Genomic DNA, 21,225 nt, shown 5'->3' with positions numbered 1-21,225 from the left:
TTGATGAGTGTCACATAATTTAACATGAAAGAAGAGTCGCAGTGACAGGCTGCTGCTGAGAAAGTGAAGACATCTGAGTGACTGTGCGCTTCTGTGGTGACAAAACACTTGGACGGTTGAGTGCAGCAGTTCTAACCTGTCATTACATCAGTGTCTGTATGGCCAAGATTTAACTGCAGAATTGCCACAAGATTTGCATGCTGTGCCTTGCTCTCAAAAGTGTTAAGAGAGACTCTGCTGCCTTTGCTCGGCTGTCATTAAAAGAGCGCCGTGTTTGTTGAGACGGAAAGGTGGTTACGCTGACATCTGTGATGTGGCAACACAGCGAGATCAGACAGCTGCTGGAAGACAGACATTTATGCGGTGGCGCTCGGGTGTTTCAAAACTGAAGAGACACCGAGAGGCCTCTCTTTACTGAACGCATCGCAGCTGTACAATCAGATGATGCGTCTGACAACCGCTCACGGGTTCAATATGCACGCCTGCAGGACGTGTTCAGATAAGTGAGACACTTGACAGCCGCAGCCCCGAGATATGAGGGAGGTTGCGGCTGAGGGCACCGTCACCACATCTTCAGCACCAAGGAGAGCTGACATTATACACAATGGGTTTACAGTTACATGTCCATTCGTGTGTTGGATTCAAAATGTGAAACAAGCTTACGCTGAATACATACATATATATGTATCAGTGAAGCAGTTGGCATATCATGAATAGTGGTATTCTTATACTGGTTAAGCTCTTTGGCAGGATATGACTGCTGACCGTCAACAGACTTTACAACAATGCAAGAACACCAGAAGTTAGAGATTTATGATGTGAAACACCAATACTCAGCCAGTCTCAACTCAATCTCTGAGGACATCGGCTAACACCTGATGACGGATAATATTTTGGGGCTTCCACTGTAGACCTGCGAAAACACGCCTTCTGTTCAACGTACACCGTCACAGTCTACAGAGCTTCTTTTCTCCAGACAAAACACAAACAGCGATATTTTTTGTTGGTGTTTGGGGTCTGGGTTTTGGTTCTTATCTCAATCAACAGCTATCTGCATATGAATGTAGATAAATGAAAACGGTGAAATGCATTTCAGTCAATGTGTTCCACAACTTAGTGGAGCATTTGAAAGTAATGCATGAAGGAAACAATTAGAGGAGCAATGCTTGAAACAAAGAGGGGGACCCAATGGATGTTGAAATGATCGTAGTAACACAAATCAAAAAAAACAGGCATTCTGTGCAAAAAAGCACTCATCAGGGGTCCATATCACAGTGTCAGCTTGCTTTCTTCCTGTCTTTCCATCCATCCCCCCGGCCCCCACGCCCCTTTCTGCTCCCTCTCCAGCTTGCTCCTTCTCATCTATCAGGCATGATGGAGTGACTCCCCAGTCCCACTCCTCCTTTCCCTCCCCTGTTGCATTACATGTGTATCCAAACATTCAGTGTGTCTGTCAAACAGGACGTTTCCAGCTGAGCCCATCCTCCTCTGTCCTTGTCTGTCCACTGACACACTAACAAACACAGACACACACTTTCACAGGCACACACATGTGCATGCGCGCAAACACACACACGCACACACACACACACACAGACACACACACACACACACACACAAAAGTAAGTAGTTCCACAGAGATCATCCATCAGTGTTGAGCCACACCTGTAGGCTGAATGTGGATATGAACAGATGGACACACATCTGTGCACACAAACACACTTACAGAAAGACTCACTACTGTGAAGTTGTCAAGGGCCTCTTTAACAAATAAAGACCCATCTTTCTATCTATGTGTGTGTGTGTGTGTGTGTAAGGTCTACTGATAACTCATGTTATGGGGTGGAAAATGTCTTTGCAATAATCACATAATGTGGACTTCCCTTCCTTATTTCAACAATAGTAAGTCCACATATTGTAAATCATTAAGATGAAGACAAGTAACAGTAGTTAACTTATTGTGAAGGAACTGAATGTAAGTCAGTCAGTAGAGTCATTGAGACGTGTGTGTGTGTGTGTGTGTGTGTGTGTGTGTGTGTGTGTGTGTGTGCCCATATTTGTGTGTTTGTGTGTTGAAAAGTTGAGGAGAATTCCTGAGCCTGTGGTTACCAACAGCTTTGAAGTCCCAGCAGCACCAGGGCCAAGGGGTGACAGGCTTACCCAGAACCCCCAGCCCACTCTGGATGGCCCATAAAGAGAAAAGCAAACAGGCAATATTACCCTGAATGAAGAAACCTTCCCCGCATCCTTGGCTACGGCCTCCTCTTTGGCCTCGCAAGCCAGAATAACACACACACACACACACACACAGATGTGTGTACAACATACACTATATATGAGCACATGCGGGATGATTCCTTACTTAAATTCTGCCTTCAGACTACAGCTGAATGGTGTCTTTAATTAATGCTATGCTCAACATTTCTCTCTCTCTCTCTCTCTCTCTCCCCCTCCCTCCCTCCCTCCAGTCATACGTCTTTTTTCCCTCCCGGGTGCAGTGTGGTGAATTCTGAGTCAGTATGAGTTGCTGTGGGCTTTCTCAGCATGTTTTAATTAGCTCCGTTTTATTTTGCACATCAAGGTTATGGAGGATCCTCAAAAAGTCAAACAGCACTGGAGGTGCTAAAAATCTAGACAGCAGTGGAAACACACACCCACACACACAAACGTCAGTTTGAACTTGGGATGGACCACACCAAGTGAGTCATGCTGTACATTACTGCATGCACAATACGGTAACTTATAGGTCAAGTGGGTGAACAGAGCAAGATCTGATACAAGTTGACACACAGGAGGTGATGTCTCTGATGAAATCTCCCCAAAAAGTTTTTCTTTCTCAGGACAGTACAATAGAGTATAAAGGTCGCTTAAGGGAAAAAAGTCAGAAATGTTGAAATTGAAAACATATTATGATGAATAAAGTGATATTATGGGAACAACATGAAGAATATGGGACATTTTGTTAAACAATATTTTAGTATAAGTTTCACAAATAATGAAATACTTTATCTTTTGGCTCACCACTATCATGACTTTGAGAATATTGTGCAAGAAACCAACCATTCTGAAGGAAGAACCACACAAACTTGGAGGAAATGTTCAAAGTTTTGGTCAACTGCAGCGCGGTCATTGGTTACATCTGTGTGATAATCAAAAGGGTTTTCAGTTTCTCAAGAAACAATGAGATGGGTAATCGAGATTTTGGATCTAGAAGGAGCAGAACTCTGGTGTGCACAGGTTGTCCTTGCTGCTTGTTTAATTTTGTTTCTTTTTCTTGCATAATATATAGTGATACTGTATCATAATGTTAGCCTATATCTCTGTTCTTTTGCTCATATTCCATTTAAGAGAGATATGTTTTAATCATTTGAATTTGTGTAAGAATATGTGTTTTTCAAGTTGGGTTGTGATTTCACGAAAAGGAGAAATTTTAATTTGTGGAATTTATATACTGTCGTGTTGACACCATGAATCAAGACCTTTCTCAGTGAAGCATTCAATCCAGGCCCTGTCCTTCCTCCCAGCCTCTCCTCCCCGTTTCAGCTCCAAAAAGACTAAATAGGAGGCAGCCCACAGCCAAAGGGCTGCTGCAGAGAAAGCCTCCACACTAAGCTGAACTGACAAGAGAGGAGGAGACTGGTGCAATGAAATGCAAGAGCTAGAGCGCAGCAATGTACAGTATAACACTTCATTCACCCAAACAAACACGTACTTACACACAGGTCAGCATGAATTGATTCACTTGGACTGGTTTTGAAAATGTGTGCTGGACGTTTATTAGAAACACCTGCTCTCAACAACATCCATGAAGGTGCTCAACAGTAACAGGCCATTGTTGCACTCCTCTGTAGTGTGCAGCTCTGCATTGTGAATGTGAGGAGCTAGATGTGAAGCAGGGTGCAGCTGGAACAAGGAACAATGGCTCCGAGGATGCAGATAAATAAAGGCTACAATACAGAGATGCACTCACACACACAGAAACGCAAACAATACTTGCAAACACATTTGGCAACAACAGAGGACAAGATCAGGAGCAGTGATGTAGTGTCTGTCTGCTTGTTGCTAGATTAGAAGTTCTGTCTTTGCAATTGTGGAGATGTGGTGTGTGTGCATGTATCTCAATGTGTATGTGAGTGTGTGTGTGTGTGTGTGTGTGTGTGTGTGTGTGTGTGTGTGTGTGTGTGTGTGTGTGTGTAGGACTGACATGTTCTTCTGGAGAGCCGGACAGTTATATAATGGCCAACACAAACAAACAGAATCCTTCCAAGAGACCAGAGTGGAGCCAATAGCCCCATGACTTCACAGCACTCAGCCGCAACAGTCTGGCAGTAACAATACACAAGCAAACACAGAAAACAACGAGGGATGAGGAAAAAAGAGAAAGAAAATCTATAAACACAACAATGGCATTTGTACAGGGTTGATGAAATGCTTATGGGTTTTTGATCAATACATATTGAAAGGAAACAAAGCCAAAACATTTTTGCTATGATGCTTATTATCTAGACTGTATAGCTGCTTTCAAACATCCACTGAACACCGGTTGATTTACCGAAATTATCTACATGTGAGAACGCAAATGTCTGAGTGTGCTACTTGTGAACTTTCTAACTGATAAAAACTAAAAGAATACAAATATCTCAGGATGAAGAGGAGCCATACAGGTAGATAACCCGAACGAAGATGGCAACTTGGAAAGACGACGAGATTCAAGAGCTTTTGGTGATATGGGCCGACGCTTGTGTCATAATGCCACAAACGTGGTTTCTGTAGTGGGATTGATTTGTTATTTCCTGCCTCCTGGATGCAGTGCCACCCCCCACCTTAACGCCTCAGACAAAGTCCAGACCCCATTGTGCAAACTTTCAGAGTTCATGTCTGAAAACGGCTTAGGTCACAGAAATGGTGCACAGAAATGATTTGGATCACTTAAAAACATTGTAACTTAAATACAAAAACTAACGGATAAATAAATCTTTGGTTTCCACTTCCTGTGATAAACTGCATTGATGGATTTATTGAAACGGTACAAAGAGACTAGGTGACTGACAGAAACAGAGCAACAGTGGTCCTCTGTAATGAATCCAACTCAATATTCTCAGGCATCTCAGCTTTGGTTTGGCTTCATCACACAAGTATGTGTGACCCTTTTGGCGAGCTCCATGCTAAAACGAGTTCCTTCACCAGCCACGTTGGATGTCTGTGGATTTTGCGTCACACCGGGAGACGAGCAAACCAGAACAATGAGATGAAATAGAGATAGAGATTCAGCGGTATTGGCAATACGAGCGATCCTAATGACATTACAGGGACATAAGAATATTGTTGAAGCTGAATAGAGCTTTTCATAAAATCAAATTATAAACTAGACGCTGGATCTTTTTTCGGCGTGCTGCGCTCGAGTATTCGATTGGTCCAACTTGATGGAGGCTTGCGTGACAAACCCAATGAAAGATGTATAATGTGAGTCCAGCATGTCTGCGCGAGAGCCAAGCATGTCTGTGCATGAGGGCAGCAGCTAAATCACTTAAGCAGGAGAGTGGAGAGTGATATAAAACATTCGACATGAGATGGGCGGCGGGCTTTGAACCGGCGTCCAAGACCGTCGGGCCATCGGGTAGAGCAGAGAAGGAGGGAAGAAGTGAAGGAAGCAAACAAGGAAGAAAAAAAGGAGACGCTTATTTGGAAGCTCTGAGGTTGATGTGGTCGTCAAGAGCAAATCATTTTAGAACACGTATCTTTAGAGCAGAAATTATTAGAATTCACATTTTTCTTTAACCCTTGAAAAAATAAGTTTATTCTATTATCAAAAGTGATTCTCTGTTTTCCTCTATTTATATCAAAATATCCAAGCAAGACCAACATTTGTGTACAAATTTACTACATGTGTGTAATTTCAATAAACATTATGGTGCTGGCAAGTTCGGGGATTGTGTGTCTTGATAAATCAAGCAGGAATGTAAACCTGGGTTCTCTCCTTGAACGTACACCAGAACAGCTGCTTGCATTTGCAAAACGCACACGCACATGCACACACACTCAAACACACACACAGAGAGAAAGTGCGAGAGAGAGAGAGCGAAAGAGAGAGAAACTCGACAGACAGACATCCGTTTGCTGTTTTAGGATCAAATTATGGTTGCAGGAATTTCACACTGATGGTAGATAGGAGCTAGTTCACCTGCTGCAGTCCGTTCTAATGACAGATGAAAGACCGGCTTAGCGAGATTAGATCTGGCCCCACATTCTCCGCGGAAAGGCCGAAGCCCGCTCACAAAACATACTGTAATCCAGACGATGAGTGACACGTGAATTCACATCGAGCAGTGTGAAAAACTGAAAAAGTCCAGAGTCCAGCCCTGGAAAAAAAGATCTGATGACATGTTCTGCTCCGATATGGATGATGAAATATCAAAATGTGTTCACAGCAATATACTCCTGGTCCTGTGAACTATCTAATGACATATATATACATGGCAGACATCAGCCACACACACACACACACTCCCATGACGGCAGCTCACACATGGTGACCCATTGCCAAAGCCAGACAGAATTCATGGGCTTGTTTGAAGGCGCCACAGAAAAAACAACATTCTTGCAGTACACACAACCACACAAACATACACACACATACACAACCCAGCAAGATAATGACAGTCTAATACTAGAGTGTACTCTATTAAAGCCCTTAAACACACTTTGGAGTCTGTATAAACATAGGAAACTGCTCTCATGCTCTCTCTCTCTCTCTCTCAAACACACACACACACACACACACACACACAAACACACACACACACACAGAACAGAGACTTAGCTGAGTGGAAGACGTCTCATCAAAGAAAACAAAACATGAAAAATCCAGCAAAGGTGCTCCATCTTCATCTGACTTCAGAGCGAACGACACTCAATCCAAACACCTCTCTCACCACACCCTCTACTGCTGCTGCCTGACAGCATGTATGTTTAATCACTTCAATATTCATTTGTGGTTTGAGATTAATTTTAAAATATGTTTGACTATTTTTGTGAAACAACAGCTTTATCTTAGTATCCTGAGGAAGTCCTTTTGTATGAATCTGGTTTCAATCTTTCCCAATGGGTTTGGGGCTCACTGTGTGTGGGTCTTGCTCCATGTAACCACTTGAGAAACCGTGGTTTAGACACCTGCCTCTATCTGTTTTAGCGCCGTAAATATGTTTTCATCTCTCTCGCCGCCTGCCTGTACGGTGACCTAACCCCATGCAGTCATCTATCTGTTAACATAGAGGGCCTGCAGAGCAAGCTGCGTGCTGGGGCCCCCGGCGGCTGCACGCGGTGACTGTGGGGGCCTGTTGGTGCAGCTGTCCCATTCCAGGGTAACATAAGACCTTATTAGAGTCCATTAGACCTCTCTGAAACTAATAAGAGATTGTCAAATACATCCAAACATTCACACAATTCACAAAGAGACAGGAAGCAAAAGGAGGGTGGTATTGGACGGGGGACAGGGGTCTGCCATTTGTCTACATAATGCCCCATTCTTAGGGGTAATGGCAGTATTTGTGCCTTGAAGTTGTGACATTTTTTATTCATGGGATTTAACAAAATATTGTATTTGTCCATTTCCCTATCTTGCTGGAATGTGTCTGTTTTTTTTAGCAGGATTACACAAAAAGTACAGAACCAATTTTTGGGCCAAGGCAATAACACTCAATTCTTTCTTTTCAATTGCGAGATATTCTTAATATATTTTGTATTAAGAGTGAAATGGAATGTGGACATATGACACTACAGTTATTATTACTATTCTAATGATTAAAGGTGTTTAGCTCCCCTATGGAGGTGTCTGTTTATAAAAGAGAATATCTTAAATCACATCTTCACTTAACATAATTATAAAACTCTGTCCACATGAGCCTTTTAGCTCTAGATCAGTAAAAATCCCCTTCTATACTAACGCACCTTAAAATCACATGACCATTCATATTACCCATTCACACTTGGCATGTAAACAGGAACCAGACCGTCTAAGATGAGGAATTCTCCTCCTGGACCGACAATGACATGGACCTGTTACTGAAAGTGTTTGTAATCCTTTGCTTTCACTGCTGGTCTACAAGCTGTGATGCATTTTAAAACTAACAATGGAGTAGTGTAGTCTAATCCTTGTTGCCATTGTTTGTCTATAATGCAATATTTCACCTAACCAGTTTACATTTTGTACATACGAGATTTTTGAGACACAGCTGCCCCTGAGTTTCCCCTCACATCTGGACAGTGCGACAGGCTCGTCTGGAGTTCACAGCCCCAGAAAAAGAGCTTCCCTCGGCCCTGACAGCAGGGGCTTGACCTGCGAGACACACTTTGATCTTTAATTAACACCGGGCACGGCTCTGTACAGAAGACAGTTGATGAACACAGGAGCATTTGGGAGCAGCTACCGTAACTAGGACAGAGAGAGCTAAAGACGGAACGACACGCAACGTAGTTTTAACTTTGTGCTGCGGCAGAACAGCAGAGGTGCCGTTTTCAAATAGACGCTGTATCTTGGCTTCTTTAATTTCTTGCCTTCTAGCGTGGAGCTTGCTGAGACTGAGAAAAGAGGGGCGCATATAGAACGAAGTGGACCGCAGCATCCTGCCACAACAAAGAGAAAGTGAGGGTTTCATGGCACATGCAGCTGGTGCTTCGGTGTCCTCTGCCAAAGCTGCGGGGAGCAGTTCGGACATGATCAAACAGAGTATACATAAACACAAACCAGAAGAGCATGAAGTAAGCAAACATATATATATTCATGCATCTATTGTCATTTTATGCAACATACCATATGCACAGTGGTATTTAAATATAAAATGAATGCAGAGCTCTGTGAAAACTGGCTGTGTGGGACAGATGTGAAAATACTTACACTGATGAAATGAGTGTACTTGATGAAAGCTGTCATCCACAGAAGCCACACTAAGCAAATTTAGTTTTTCTTAAGTGGAATAGTTTTATTTTGCTCTGTAGTGTTTGTGTCCCGTTACGAAGGAAGTGTCTTAAAGAAATGGTCTTGTGAAGCCCTGATGAAATATCTTTACACATTTAGGAAGTTTATAACCCATTATACTGTGTTTTTAAAACTGACATGGCGTGACGGTTAACCTCTGAGCCCACCGGTTGCTTGATCCCAAAGGGGATATAAAGGTTGTTGAAGAGAAACAGGAAAAGTCAAAGTGTATTGCAAAACCTTGAGGTGGAGCAGTGTGAGTCCATAGATTAAGCGCCAGAGTTCATTCCTCAGAGATTTCAATGATTGCAACATTTAGATTCTCTCCAACAATCAGCTGTCGAAACCTTGAATCCTCTGCAAAGATTTTGTGATGATCATATAGCAGATGGAAAGAAGGTTAAGAGTCAGGATGGGCTGAAAATTAAAGACCGTCAGACAAATACTGTTTGACTTTTTCAACCACCTCCGAGGCAACAAAATACTTTTGGGGGTGAGACTTGAGTATCTGCAGACTCCAGTGTCAACCCACTCATGCCTCCACTGACACCCGCAACCATCGCCACAACTATTCCATTATTCACCATCCACTCCGGCCCCTGCTCCTTTCTTCTGCATTATCAGTCCCATCCTTGCTCCTCTGGTTAAGATCTTCCCAGAGCTAATGATGTGTCACTAGAGAAGATTACAACTGAACTACCAAAGCCTGCGACCTATAACTCAAAGACCCAGATAACACTGATAAATATAAACGTACAACCGCAAACTTCTCCGCAATCACTCTGGGGATTTTGGGCTTCGTTTGAAGGCACACACACACACACACACACACACACACACACACACACACACACACACACACACACACACACACAATACGCCAATGCACTCACAAACATACCCATACACACATGCATGCTGCATAAAGGTTGGACATTTGAGATCAAAGGTTCTCAGTTGACAGATATGAAGTGTGACAGTTTTTACATCAAACACTTCTGCAGCCTTGGCAAACCTTGCAATGTATCACACACGGTGTAATAAATAAGGACAGAAATGCAGGCTGTAGTTATAGATGTGAAAGAGAAATGAGGTTCACACATTAAGAAAGGTAGACAACAGACAGAATGAGCAGAAGACAAGGAAAGTTGCAGAGAAATGAAAAACATGGCTAGAAGAAGGCAAGTCTTACTTTGGCAGGTGTTGCTTCGCTCCTCGAACCCTGGGTTGCACAGACACTTCCCAATAGGCACGAGCCACTCCCCATCTGTGCTGCAGTACATTCGTGGAGGCTCCTCCTCTTTGGAGTGATTGACACACAAGCCTTTGACCTCCACCAGCGACTGCGAGTCCATGGGCACAGTGTCGGGGAAGGAGGCCAGATTCCTCACAGTGAATGGGCACTTCTTGAAGTAAACCCTCACCGAAACCAAAGCTACGCAGGCGCCCACGTCCTGGAACGCCAGGTAGAAGCCCTTCTTGGTCATGGGACCCACCTCGCGCACCTCAGTGTTGAGCTTGAGGATGCGGTCGCCGAGATCCATTTGGGTGAAGCTCTCGTCAGCGGCGATGGTGTCGATCTTGGAGAACTGGTGCTCCCTGAAGTGGCTGCCCTGGTCGTCGTCCGCCTCCAGGTAGAGGAGGTTGAAGGTCTCCTTGCAGGTGCCCAGGACCAGCGGGATGGAGTTGCAGTCCCTCAGGGTGAACTTCAGCTCCACGTAGATCTTCTGGGCAGACTGGCGAGGGATCCAGTTGGTGCGGAGCCAGTTGTTCTGGCTGTACTCCATCACGTTGCAGACCTGGAAGGTCCTGATCGGAGTGTAGTGCTCGTCCACCCCACTGATCTCTTCCCACTGAAAAAGAAGGAGAGAGGGAGAGGTGTAGAAGAGAGACAGAGAGTCGGAGCAACAGAAACAGAAAAGAGATAGAGAAAACCAATACAAGAGAAATAAAGAGGGCAGATTAAAGGGAAAACGGGGAGTAGCACAGCAAAGGATTGTCAAGGAAGAAGGCAGAGTTGTAAGAGCAAAATTTTCAGAAATTATAGGAGGGTCAAGGCAAAAGAAGAATAAAAGGGGGGAAGCAATTTAAAAATGTGTAGGAAAGGTAAAGAGTTGTTTTGGGTGAATAGAAAGGCGAGGAAGGAAAGTCGAGAAAAGTAGAAGAGTGAGTAAGAAGGAGGGAATTTGGAGTCAGAGAAGGAGGAATACAAGGAAAAGAGGGGAAGATAACAGAGAGAGAAATAAAGTTATATCCACCCTGTAAGCATTTACATATGAATTATTTAGATTCAGATTCTTGCTGAATACTAAGCATCTAATAAACATTTAAGGGTAAAAAAGAAAAAGCACACTACGAGATCTCTTATAAATTACTCCAATTAATTAAAAGCAAACTTGCTGCCTTAGCCAAATTTTCTAGATTAGGGCTCTGTGAAAATATCTCAGAGACAAAATACCATCTCAATCCTGCTAAATGTGTGTGAAGCTGCTTAATTACTGTTAAAAATTAACAAAATCTCATAGCGTCTCGTTTTTTCTTCACCCTTTTAACTAACATGTTTTTTCTCTACGAGTGAGGACTCTCAAGCTGCAGTCTTGGTTATTTGCATCACAGTACTACTGCTACTGAAGGAAACGTGCTCAATCCACTATGGAACAAAATAAAAAAAAAGGAACTACGACGTATAGACAGATGTGAGTGTATACCAGGAACGTTCGTGTCTATCTTACATTTTCCCTCCACTGGGAGAAAGCAATGAGAGAGGAGAGGAGAAAAAAAAAAGAAAGCTGGGGTCATTCCTTTTGAATTCAACACAGCGGGAAGACTCATTGATCATACGCTTTGGCTTTCTGTGTCCAGGCAAATCAACAGTGAATCGGAGCGATGATGAATGGGCAAACACCTGAAACACTGGGCTCATTGTTGTTAAAACTGACATTAGGACAAAGAAATGGGTCTAGAAGTGGAAATGGATCCTTTACTATTTTCTTTCTGTGAAAGTCAGAATGGATGTATAGGCCTGAAAGAGGGAGAAAGGGAACCTTTTAGAGAGGTATAGACTGAAATAACGCTTTCACACAGGAATTAATGGAAACATAACCCAAGTACACATATACATTCACATAGGCTCATGTGAAGTGTTTAGAGGCTCATAGCGGGCGGGCACAGCAGGTGCTTTCAGCCTGAACACGGAAATTAATGACGAGCTAAGAAGGACTTGGTTCTCTATTACATGTGTGTGTATGTGTGTGTGTGTGTGTGTGTGTGTGTGTGTGTGTGTGTGTGTGTGTGTGTGTGTGGGAGTAAAGCGTATCTATGAGCGTCCGGTGTTTCAAGGAGCTCTCAGGCTGAAGGATGGCCACTTGCTTTTCATCTCACAGCCAAGTTAATGAAACACCCCTGGGAGGAGGCAAGAGAAAAGTGAAAGAGAGCGAGTCGGGAAAACAAGGAAAGGAGGGAGAGACAAAGTGAGAGGAAACTTGAGGGGTGAGTGATTCCGTTGGTGTTTAGTCTCCCCCGTCATGCTTTGCTTAGCGTCACCTCATTCATCAGGAGTGTAGTCCAAGCTCTCTGTGGGGCTAACAATAACAGGGGTGAGTGGACAGAGCTGAGTGGGGCTAAATATAGAGAGGCGGAGCTGAACTTAACATTTTCACCTCGCTCGGCTAAGACGTGAAACCACTCGGCGTTACATGTAAATATAAAAATGATGTGATGACATGCAAAAAGGTAAACTGACAGAATCTGACACAACAGAGAGGCAAGACAAGATCTCCCACTGACTCCAGTGATGCTGTTGACATTATGTTTGATAAGATAATGTACTTACTTGAGCATAATGAAAACAATGTTTCCTATTCTCTGCTGCAGCTTCATATACAGTCTATTATTCTTTGTTAAAATTAAATATTTTTCTTCCAGGATAGGAAGCAGCACAACCAGAGATGTAACCTTTTTGTGCAGATGTGACCCATGGAAATATTACCTGCTAAAAAAAGACTATACAGAAATAGAAAGGTTCACATTTGGTGCAAAAACACATAAAATAGGACACTCATGGTGATGAAGGTGTTGACACAGAAAGTTGAAATGTGTGTAAAATAATGTTGGGACGTCACAGTATTAAGCATCACGTTTGTTGCAACTCTTACATATGTATTTGCAAGCATGCATAATAAGTGTGTTAAATGAGAAATATGAATTAACTTCCTGAACAAATTTAAAAGTAAAGTGACAAAAGGTTTGTATTTCATTCATGGCATTGTAGCATTAAAGCATGGTTCACATTTTACAGTTTTGTTTTAGAACTTGGGTTGTGGAAAGATCTTGGTCTGGGGACATTTTCTATTTCCAAGCAGAAGTACAGTCTTTTCCCTGACCCAAGCCAAATGTCTTTAGAGTCTGGCACTTTGTACAAAAATGCACCACTTCACCGTCTAAAACTTCAATAACAGTTACTTTAAAAGAGAATTAGGCAAATAAAATTTGTTAAAAATAACTTCTGAGAATCATTGGGGTTTGTCAGCACATTTTTTATGTCTCTGAAAAAACTTAATTGATTGTATAAGTTTTGTGATCCAGGATTCTATGATGTATAAGAGCTAGCATAGAAAAAGTGGAGCAGGCTGAAGTGTCTGCTCTGGGTTGTGTCTGCACTTTGTCTCATTATTTCAAGAGCTTCTCCACTTAGTGAGCGACGTATTGTAATATTTCACTGGTTTCCTCTTTAGGTTCATTTATGCTCAACATTAGATACATAAATGCAAACTGTACATATTCTGCTTTTGCCTAATCCGTATTGGTGCTCGTCTTTTTAAAGCTTACCAATACAAAACAGACGAAATGGAGCCGTACCGAATGAAATCACGGGTGGCAGTGTAACCAATAGTTCAAGCGAGACGACACTAGACATGAGGAAATGGTTTCAACAATGGTGGCACAAAGGTAAATTGTCAAAACTTTCTCCACTATTGCCACGTTTGTTGTTGTCAGAAACTCTTGGACCTGCACTGCCCTTTAGTGGATGTATTACTTGACAATGCAAAGAACTAATAGAAGTTCGTGGGCAGTGAGAGTTGTCGTTTGAAACGGACGTATCCCTTTTTGTATGTAAATGCAGCATAAACATGCATTTTCCCTGAAAAGGGGGCCTCATAGTGCAGTTCCCTGTGAGAATGTTGTATGTTTGCTTTGGTGTTTGTGAATGTATGTGAATGTATGTGTGTATTCTATTATATGCAGATGTCTTTGTGAGCCGCTATAATGTGTTATTCCTTTGTGACTTTCATGTCAAGCATAATGATGCCAACCGGACTAAATATAAAATGACTAGAAGTGATGGGTCTCTACTTTTCAGCCGTCTTCGGGAGGGGTCTGAAGTTTACCAAGTGCAAACACACACAGGGTTCAAAATCAAACCCAGGTGTGTGTGTGTGTGTGTATGCATGTGTGTGTGTGTATGTGTGTGTCTAAAGTATGCTACATCCTTTTCCAGAGAAGATGACTCGACTTGAGCAAGTTTCAGCCAAAGTAAACGAGACCTCCGCTACGATGTGAGGATCTCACTCTGGAGGATAGCATCTATTACATGGAGTTACCCTTCTCGCCCACATCCGCCAAATATTACATCATAAGAATGAAGTCCTCCAACCTTGAATCACTTTCCTGGGTTTAGTTAGGCAGGGCTTGTTTTTTCTAACTGCCCTTCGCTTGAAGAGAAAAAGAGTGTGAGGAAAAAAAAGGGATAATGCCTTAACATCATTTCCTAACTCCCAGGGGTGGATCCAGGGAGAGGGGGGCACTGGCCCCAGCTGAAATCTTTTTCTGAACACTTATAATATATATGTGACAACGATGTCTGGCTTTGAATCAAAGATATTGATCTACCAGAAATCAAGGAATGATTTAATTGTGAACCTTACTGGATCCGGAATTATAAACGAATGTTGGACATATAATTGCCCCCCCCGTGTATCTTGTGGCCCCTTAATGGTCATGGATTTAGAAAAATCCTATATCCACCATAGCTATCTCAAGATCCGGAAGTAGACTGGAAATTCTATGGGACCCATGAGTCTCCACTTCAAGGAATTTGATGAAAAACCACAGACACAAGATCAGAATTTTAGTCTGCTCATGTATTTCATAAGAATCCAGATTGCCGGACAAAAGCCACAATGTTAATCGATTCACAATGATAGTCAACAACGCTTAAAAGAGCAAAAAACAATCCAGAGCCAACTTTTATGACCTCTACTCCTCGCTTTCAGCAAAATATATGGAATCTCTGCCGCCAGCAGAGTCAACTCCCGCTGGGAATGTCCGGAAGTGTTTGTGTGTCAACCAGAATAAATAAAGGTCTAAAAGTGAGCAGCCACCCCCTTGTCTCTCTCCAGGGGGGCGTAACTCACCTCTCCCTGCCCTCTAATTGATATATAACAACACTGGGACCCTACACCGGTCCTTGTAACCTCTGACCCCACCCCCCTAAACCCTCCGCCTGATGGTCACAGCTGGGGCACAGTTTGGTGTGAGCTCCTTTCTCTGATCTGTGCTGTAGGTAAGTGCGTCAGCTAAAGGGACAGTAAAATGGACTGTGGTAACTCGATCCGCCCGGGACGTTAAAAACTAACTGCAACAGGCACGTCTCAGAATCACAGAGTCAGCATGCCAGTCCACCCACTTCAAAGACATGAAGGTCAATGGGAGTTAAGTTCTTGGACCAGTTTAGGTTAACAATGCATTTGACTGGTTGTGTTTTAGGGAATAAGATTTAAAAAATCACCCATCGATTCTAAGGTTTAACAATAATGGCTTTATTTCAATGATGGGATTTTGGTAACAGCCTAATATTTTTTGTCTTACATGTAAGTTTTTTTAGGCATTAAATGAATAAATAGTTATGCAATGAATTCACAATTGTCCATTAGAGCTCTAGAGCTGGAGAGGAGGGCTGGAACTAAAAAACTGGAGTGTCCACAACAAGTATGCAGCCATGCAGCTTATACGCTTCGGGTTCCGCGGAGGTCATGGTGGTCACAGACGCGACAACTGCAGCATATCAGTCAGAGGACATTTCACCAGCCGGTCTTACCAAAGGGAAACCTGAACACACACTTCATTCCTCCCCATCGGCCTCACTCCTCCTGTTTTCCAACAGGCCCCGAGCCTCACCAGCGCTAATCATTGTTTATGCTTTGCTCAAGGACACGTCAACAGCAATTGTTGAAGGACGATGGAAGCATGAGAGCCTCCTGATGTGTAGGAGGAGCATCTCTGCACTGTAATTCACATGGTTTTTTAATGTGTCTTTAAGGCCATTGGCCAGCTTGTTCATTAATTCATTCACTTTTATGTATTTTCCATGAGCTCCAAATTAGCTCCATATTCGACGTACACATATAGGACATCCATAGTATATCTGTATATTTGCTTAGGTTGTTTTTTAGTAATAACAACTAACATTTTCATTGTTTGAGGAGTAATTAAGAACAACTGGGATGTGAAAAGTGAAAGTGGCAAAGTGAGTGTGAATTATTGTTTGTCTCTGTACGTTGGCTGCGATACGGTGGAGACCTGACCAGGGATGAGCTCCAGCTCCCCCCGCAGCGCTCAAAGGAAAGCAGAACAGATAATGGATGGATGGATTGGGATATTCTTGTACTACAGGGTACATTTAATATAATGTTGGACATCATTTCGTGGTGTATGCGTTTGTTGTCAGTCAGAGTTAGAAGTGGTCTTACTAAGAAGAAAGCATCTATAACACACTTTGAGTTTCCTCCTCCTCTTCCTCCTCTCTATAGCCTCTCGCCTTGGCCAGCTAAACCTTGTGGATGAACCTCTCTGTTCTCTCGCTCTATGTGTGTGTGTGGTGTTAGGAGGGAATATGCTGGTCAGGCTGATTTCACAGACAGGGTGGCAGCACAGCACTGAAAGCTTTAAGAGCTCTTGGGTGACTAAAGAAGTTGAAAACGTAGTCTGTAAGAGCAGCAGAAGTAAAGCTGGCAGACTAAAGATGGACTCAAAAACTATACACATGTGCCCCCACCCTCCTCTTCCAGACCTGAGGATTGGAATGTGAGATGTGGATGTGTGTGGGTGTGTATTAAATATTTCTCATTGTTCCCAACTGTATATGCAGAGTTCACACACTGTGACTGCTGGTGTTTTTTGCTCTATGGATGTCAAGCTTCTTTACCATAACACAAAAGTTCAGTGGGTGCCATTGTTACATAGCTTAGAAAATACTTTTACAATCCTGTGGAGAGTATAAACCTAAACATGTTAAATATTACTATTACAGTGAAATACAAAGCAAATTCTGTATATGGTTTTCCTTGGGATGTTGATTGAGCAGTCCCACTGACACTACCAATTGGTTTAACATATAATGTAACAATGTATTATACCCTTTTACAAGGGACAGAGATAGCAAATTAGCCTCAGCTAGAAATCCTATACATGCAGTAAATGTGTATAAAGTTCCTGCAACATGTTACAAGGGTTCTCTGCATTGTCATTGTCAAATTAACAAATAAATAAAAACTTAATTTTGTCAATAAAGTAACACTTTGCTTTATAACATTGGCATGAACTCATTTTACTTTAAAATAAAAAACTGTTGGAAATGTTGGAAATATGTGGGGTTAAGACTTGAACTGAAGTGGTTTCTAATCACTATTTTAAACTTTCCACAATAACAATAGCCTGTCTAATATTTACACATGTTAAATAATAACGCCAGATAAAGAATCACGTCAATACACAACAGTCCTGGCAAAAACAGTTATGTCGTTGTATCCCCTCTTGGGTCCTATATGAAAAATGGACTTCACTTTGTTTGTGCCCATTAATTCTATTTTGTATGCAGAGCCAGTGTCTGGGGTGTTGGCTTGTTGCTGAAGAATGCTTTCAAAGCACGCAAGAATGTAATCTTTAACACTCTTTAGTCTTTAGTGAAGGACTAAGCCCCCTGGACACTGCTCAGCAATCAGGCTGCCTCCCAGACAGATAAAAGTATATCTGGATCGCACACACACAAACAGGCCAGTCGGTGGCTCCGGAGTGAACGTCCTGGGGAGGCTAAGCTCTTAATTTGTTCTGACCAGAGCACGTTGTGTCTCAGTAGGCCAATAGCAGCAGCCTCACCATCAACGTGAATGACCCTTTGTGTGTGTGTGTGTGTGTGTGTGTGAGGGCTGCCACATTATGAGAAATCATTTGTGAGCAGCAGTCTCCCAGGGCAGGCTGCTTATCGGAGCACAGTCAGTGGATGACGTGAGTAATTACAGATGATTCACCTTGAGGACTTGATCATCAGCAATATCTCTCCCTCTCTCTGTCTCTCAATCATCCTTTCTATTCCTTCTCTCTCTCTCCTCTGTTCTCACTCACTTTTCATCCCTTTTATCCTTTTGATCCTGTCCTCTTCTCTCTCTCTCTTTCCCCTCTGAAGTCATTTTCATCCAACAGTGACATTGGCTCCGATTCCGGCAGCTTTTTCATGAACTGTACAATCACACGCTTTTTCTCTTCAGAACTTGTTCAAAGCAAATTACTTGAAATAAAGCAGACCTCGCTGCATAACCTCCAGCACACATTCCACTGTCCAGCGCTGGATCATGTCCCCGATATCGATGTTTATTTTCCTACTCGCTCACACGTGAAAAACATCTATCAGCACGACATCAATCTCTCCATTCAATCGCTCATGCAGTTGTCCTGTAGCCTGCAATTGTTTTTTGACTAAATGCATTTTGCCTGCAGTTTTTCCTATGGAGCCCTCTCTCTTCTTTCAAATTTTTTTTTATCTGTGGTTCAACTTCGTGAAGAAACTCTGAGCGTTTTGACGGTGCCAGTTCTGTACATGGCCGAGGGAAACAAGGTTTGGCAGCCCCACGGAACAAATGACTGGATTACCTTAAGCCACTGCCAAGGAGTAATTCTAACACTTAATAAAGGAAAAACAAGGAAGTGTGCTGTATGTGAATGTGTGTGTGTGTGTGTGTGTCAGTGGGCCTGCCCCAAGGCACAGTAGTCCAAATACTTAAACAAATAAACACTGAGTGAGAGCCCACTGGAGGGAGTAGCAGAGAGACGCTGATAGATGAGGCTGCATAGGTTTTTTTTTTTTTTTCAAAATGTATGGGAGGATGTTGCTGCAGCTTTAGTTTTATAATGAAAGGTGTTTTAATAAAGGATTCTATAAAATTTGACCAAAAAAAACAATCTTTGAATGTAATTGATATACTGTATGTTTTTAAATGAAAGAATAGGTCACGTTAAAAGTTGATGAGATTGTGTTCATGTGATAGACAGAATGAGGTGATGCACATTAGGAACAAATGGATTAACAAGTAAAACAGCAGTAAAATGCCATCTCTGTTGTTGATGTGATGTTTACTTATAAAAAAGGGGGCTAAGCTTATCGACATTTATATGTGGATGCTTTTGTGCCCGCAACCCCAAAATCCGTTAATGCCTTAATCTTTCTTTAAACACACACACACTCAAATAAACAGGCACAGAAGTACATTTTCCCTTAAGCATGTCGACCATATGGCGAGTGCCAAATGCTTAACCTTTAACCTGTGAGATGGAGAATGCACAAAAGAAATGTCTAAAGAAAAAGTGGGTTAATCTGCACTTGGCTTGTTGGGTCGTCCTGACACGGTGAGACCCACAGGAGTTTTAAAAAATCCTGGAGTGGGGATGAAGAAGCCCACCTCCTCTCGGTGTAGGTGGCTCCGTCTCCCAAATGTATGAGCACATTAAAAGATGAAGTGGTGGAAAATATACTCACCCCATGCGATGGGTAGGAAATCCATCCTAACTCCCCCTGGCTTGCTTTAGAGTCTAACAGGTTGACTGTAGTGAGGGAGAGACAGAGAAGAGAGAGAGAGAGGGGGAAACAAAGAGAACATATAAGTGTCTAGTCCTTGTTAGCCCCAATTAGCCCTTATCTAATCCCGCAGGAGGGAGCACCAACTTTGAGCAATGATCATGACTCTGTTTACTCAGCTGCCACACACACACACACACACAGCATACATCCTATGTTAACCAACAGCGAGGGCTTCCCGTTTTGCTGTGTAAAGCATCAAAGCCGGACGTTGGCTACAACACAGATATCCTGAGGAGGTATTGATCTAAAGTGGAGCCCACATTTCAAAAACCACAAGGAGAAGTGTTTTTTCACAGTTTATTTTTCATACTTTTGACCCATCTTGACCCCCGCTGCATGTTGCCAAACACACACACAAACACACACACACACACACACACACACACACGTGATGACTGGACTGCACCCAGGTGAAGCAAAACAGCACCGGATCAAAATTTTCGACACATGCTGCCAGTTTCAGAGGTGGTCAGAAATTCAATTGGGCACTGTGAAAATAAAAACTAAATCCATTTATAATGAATGGAAATACAATTTTACATGTATGTCCTGCCAAGAACTCTCTTTTTTAAGCAGAAGCCAGGCAGCGGAGAAGGAAATCCATGTCTAATACAAGCAATCTGAAACAGAACCGAATAAGACAAGGAATGGCGTGACACATCGTGCAAGCTGGAGCTTTGGGGTTCACAAAAAGAGGGGTTTCATATGGTGAACGGCACGGTGCCAAAGTAGCAGCCATGTCAGTGGTATATTTTTGTGTCCATACTGGTAATTGCACCATTGTTGCCCACGTCCTCAGGCGAGAGTCTCATGTGCACAGTGGAGAGTGAAGGCGACTTTTGTGCACATGTGAGGAGATCCAACTCGTGATATGTCAGTTAAATCTACTCTGACATATAGTGTCTTCCTCGAGCAAAGAAAACAAAACATAAGCTACAACATGTTCTATTTTTAGTATATACACATGGCTGTGGTGTGAATGATTGTCATCGAATACACCTGTCAGTACGGACCACGACACTGTGAGTGGGGAGTGGGGAAAGTGGAGGCAGCCTTATGCTCCATGGATTCCTCCACCTCTCCTGCAATGGTTAGTACAAATACTAGACAATACTTTCACTTCTAGTAAAACAATTGAATACTTAAGTATTGGGAATAATTTTGATAATTTTTTAAGTAAATTAAGATGAATGTTTAATCCTTTCTCGCTAGATTTCATGAAGAGAAAACTGAGAATAATAATATAATGAATTGCTGTATTGTGAATAAGAAGTGACTGTAGGATGAAACTAACTTACCCAGTGAGAAGTTGTAATACAACCGCCGTAAATATGTGTTGTAC

General features: G+C 42.5%; 1 protein-coding gene across 4 annotated transcripts in view; it reads right to left on the bottom strand.

Annotated features, from left to right (window-relative positions):
• Nucleotides 1-21,225, bottom strand: part of epha3 (eph receptor A3) — a 96,551-nt gene that overhangs the window by 68,750 nt on the left and 6,576 nt on the right. For all 4 annotated transcript variants that reach the window (XM_069532931.1, XM_069532928.1, XM_069532927.1 and 1 more), the window contains exons 2-3: nt 19,782-19,846; nt 10,167-10,827 (exon numbers count right to left, since the gene is read on the bottom strand). In XM_069532931.1, coding sequence (XP_069389032.1) covers nt 10,167-10,827; nt 19,782-19,846 — 726 coding nt within the window. The remainder of the gene's footprint in view (nt 1-10,166; nt 10,828-19,781; nt 19,847-21,225) is intronic.

Source organism: Paralichthys olivaceus, chromosome 10 (genome assembly GCF_024713975.1).
Source record: "Paralichthys olivaceus isolate ysfri-2021 chromosome 10, ASM2471397v2, whole genome shotgun sequence".
Lineage (NCBI taxonomy): Eukaryota > Metazoa > Chordata > Actinopteri > Pleuronectiformes > Paralichthyidae > Paralichthys > Paralichthys olivaceus.
Note: the sequence above shows the minus strand (reverse complement) of the source record. Positions and strands in the feature narration are given on the sequence as shown.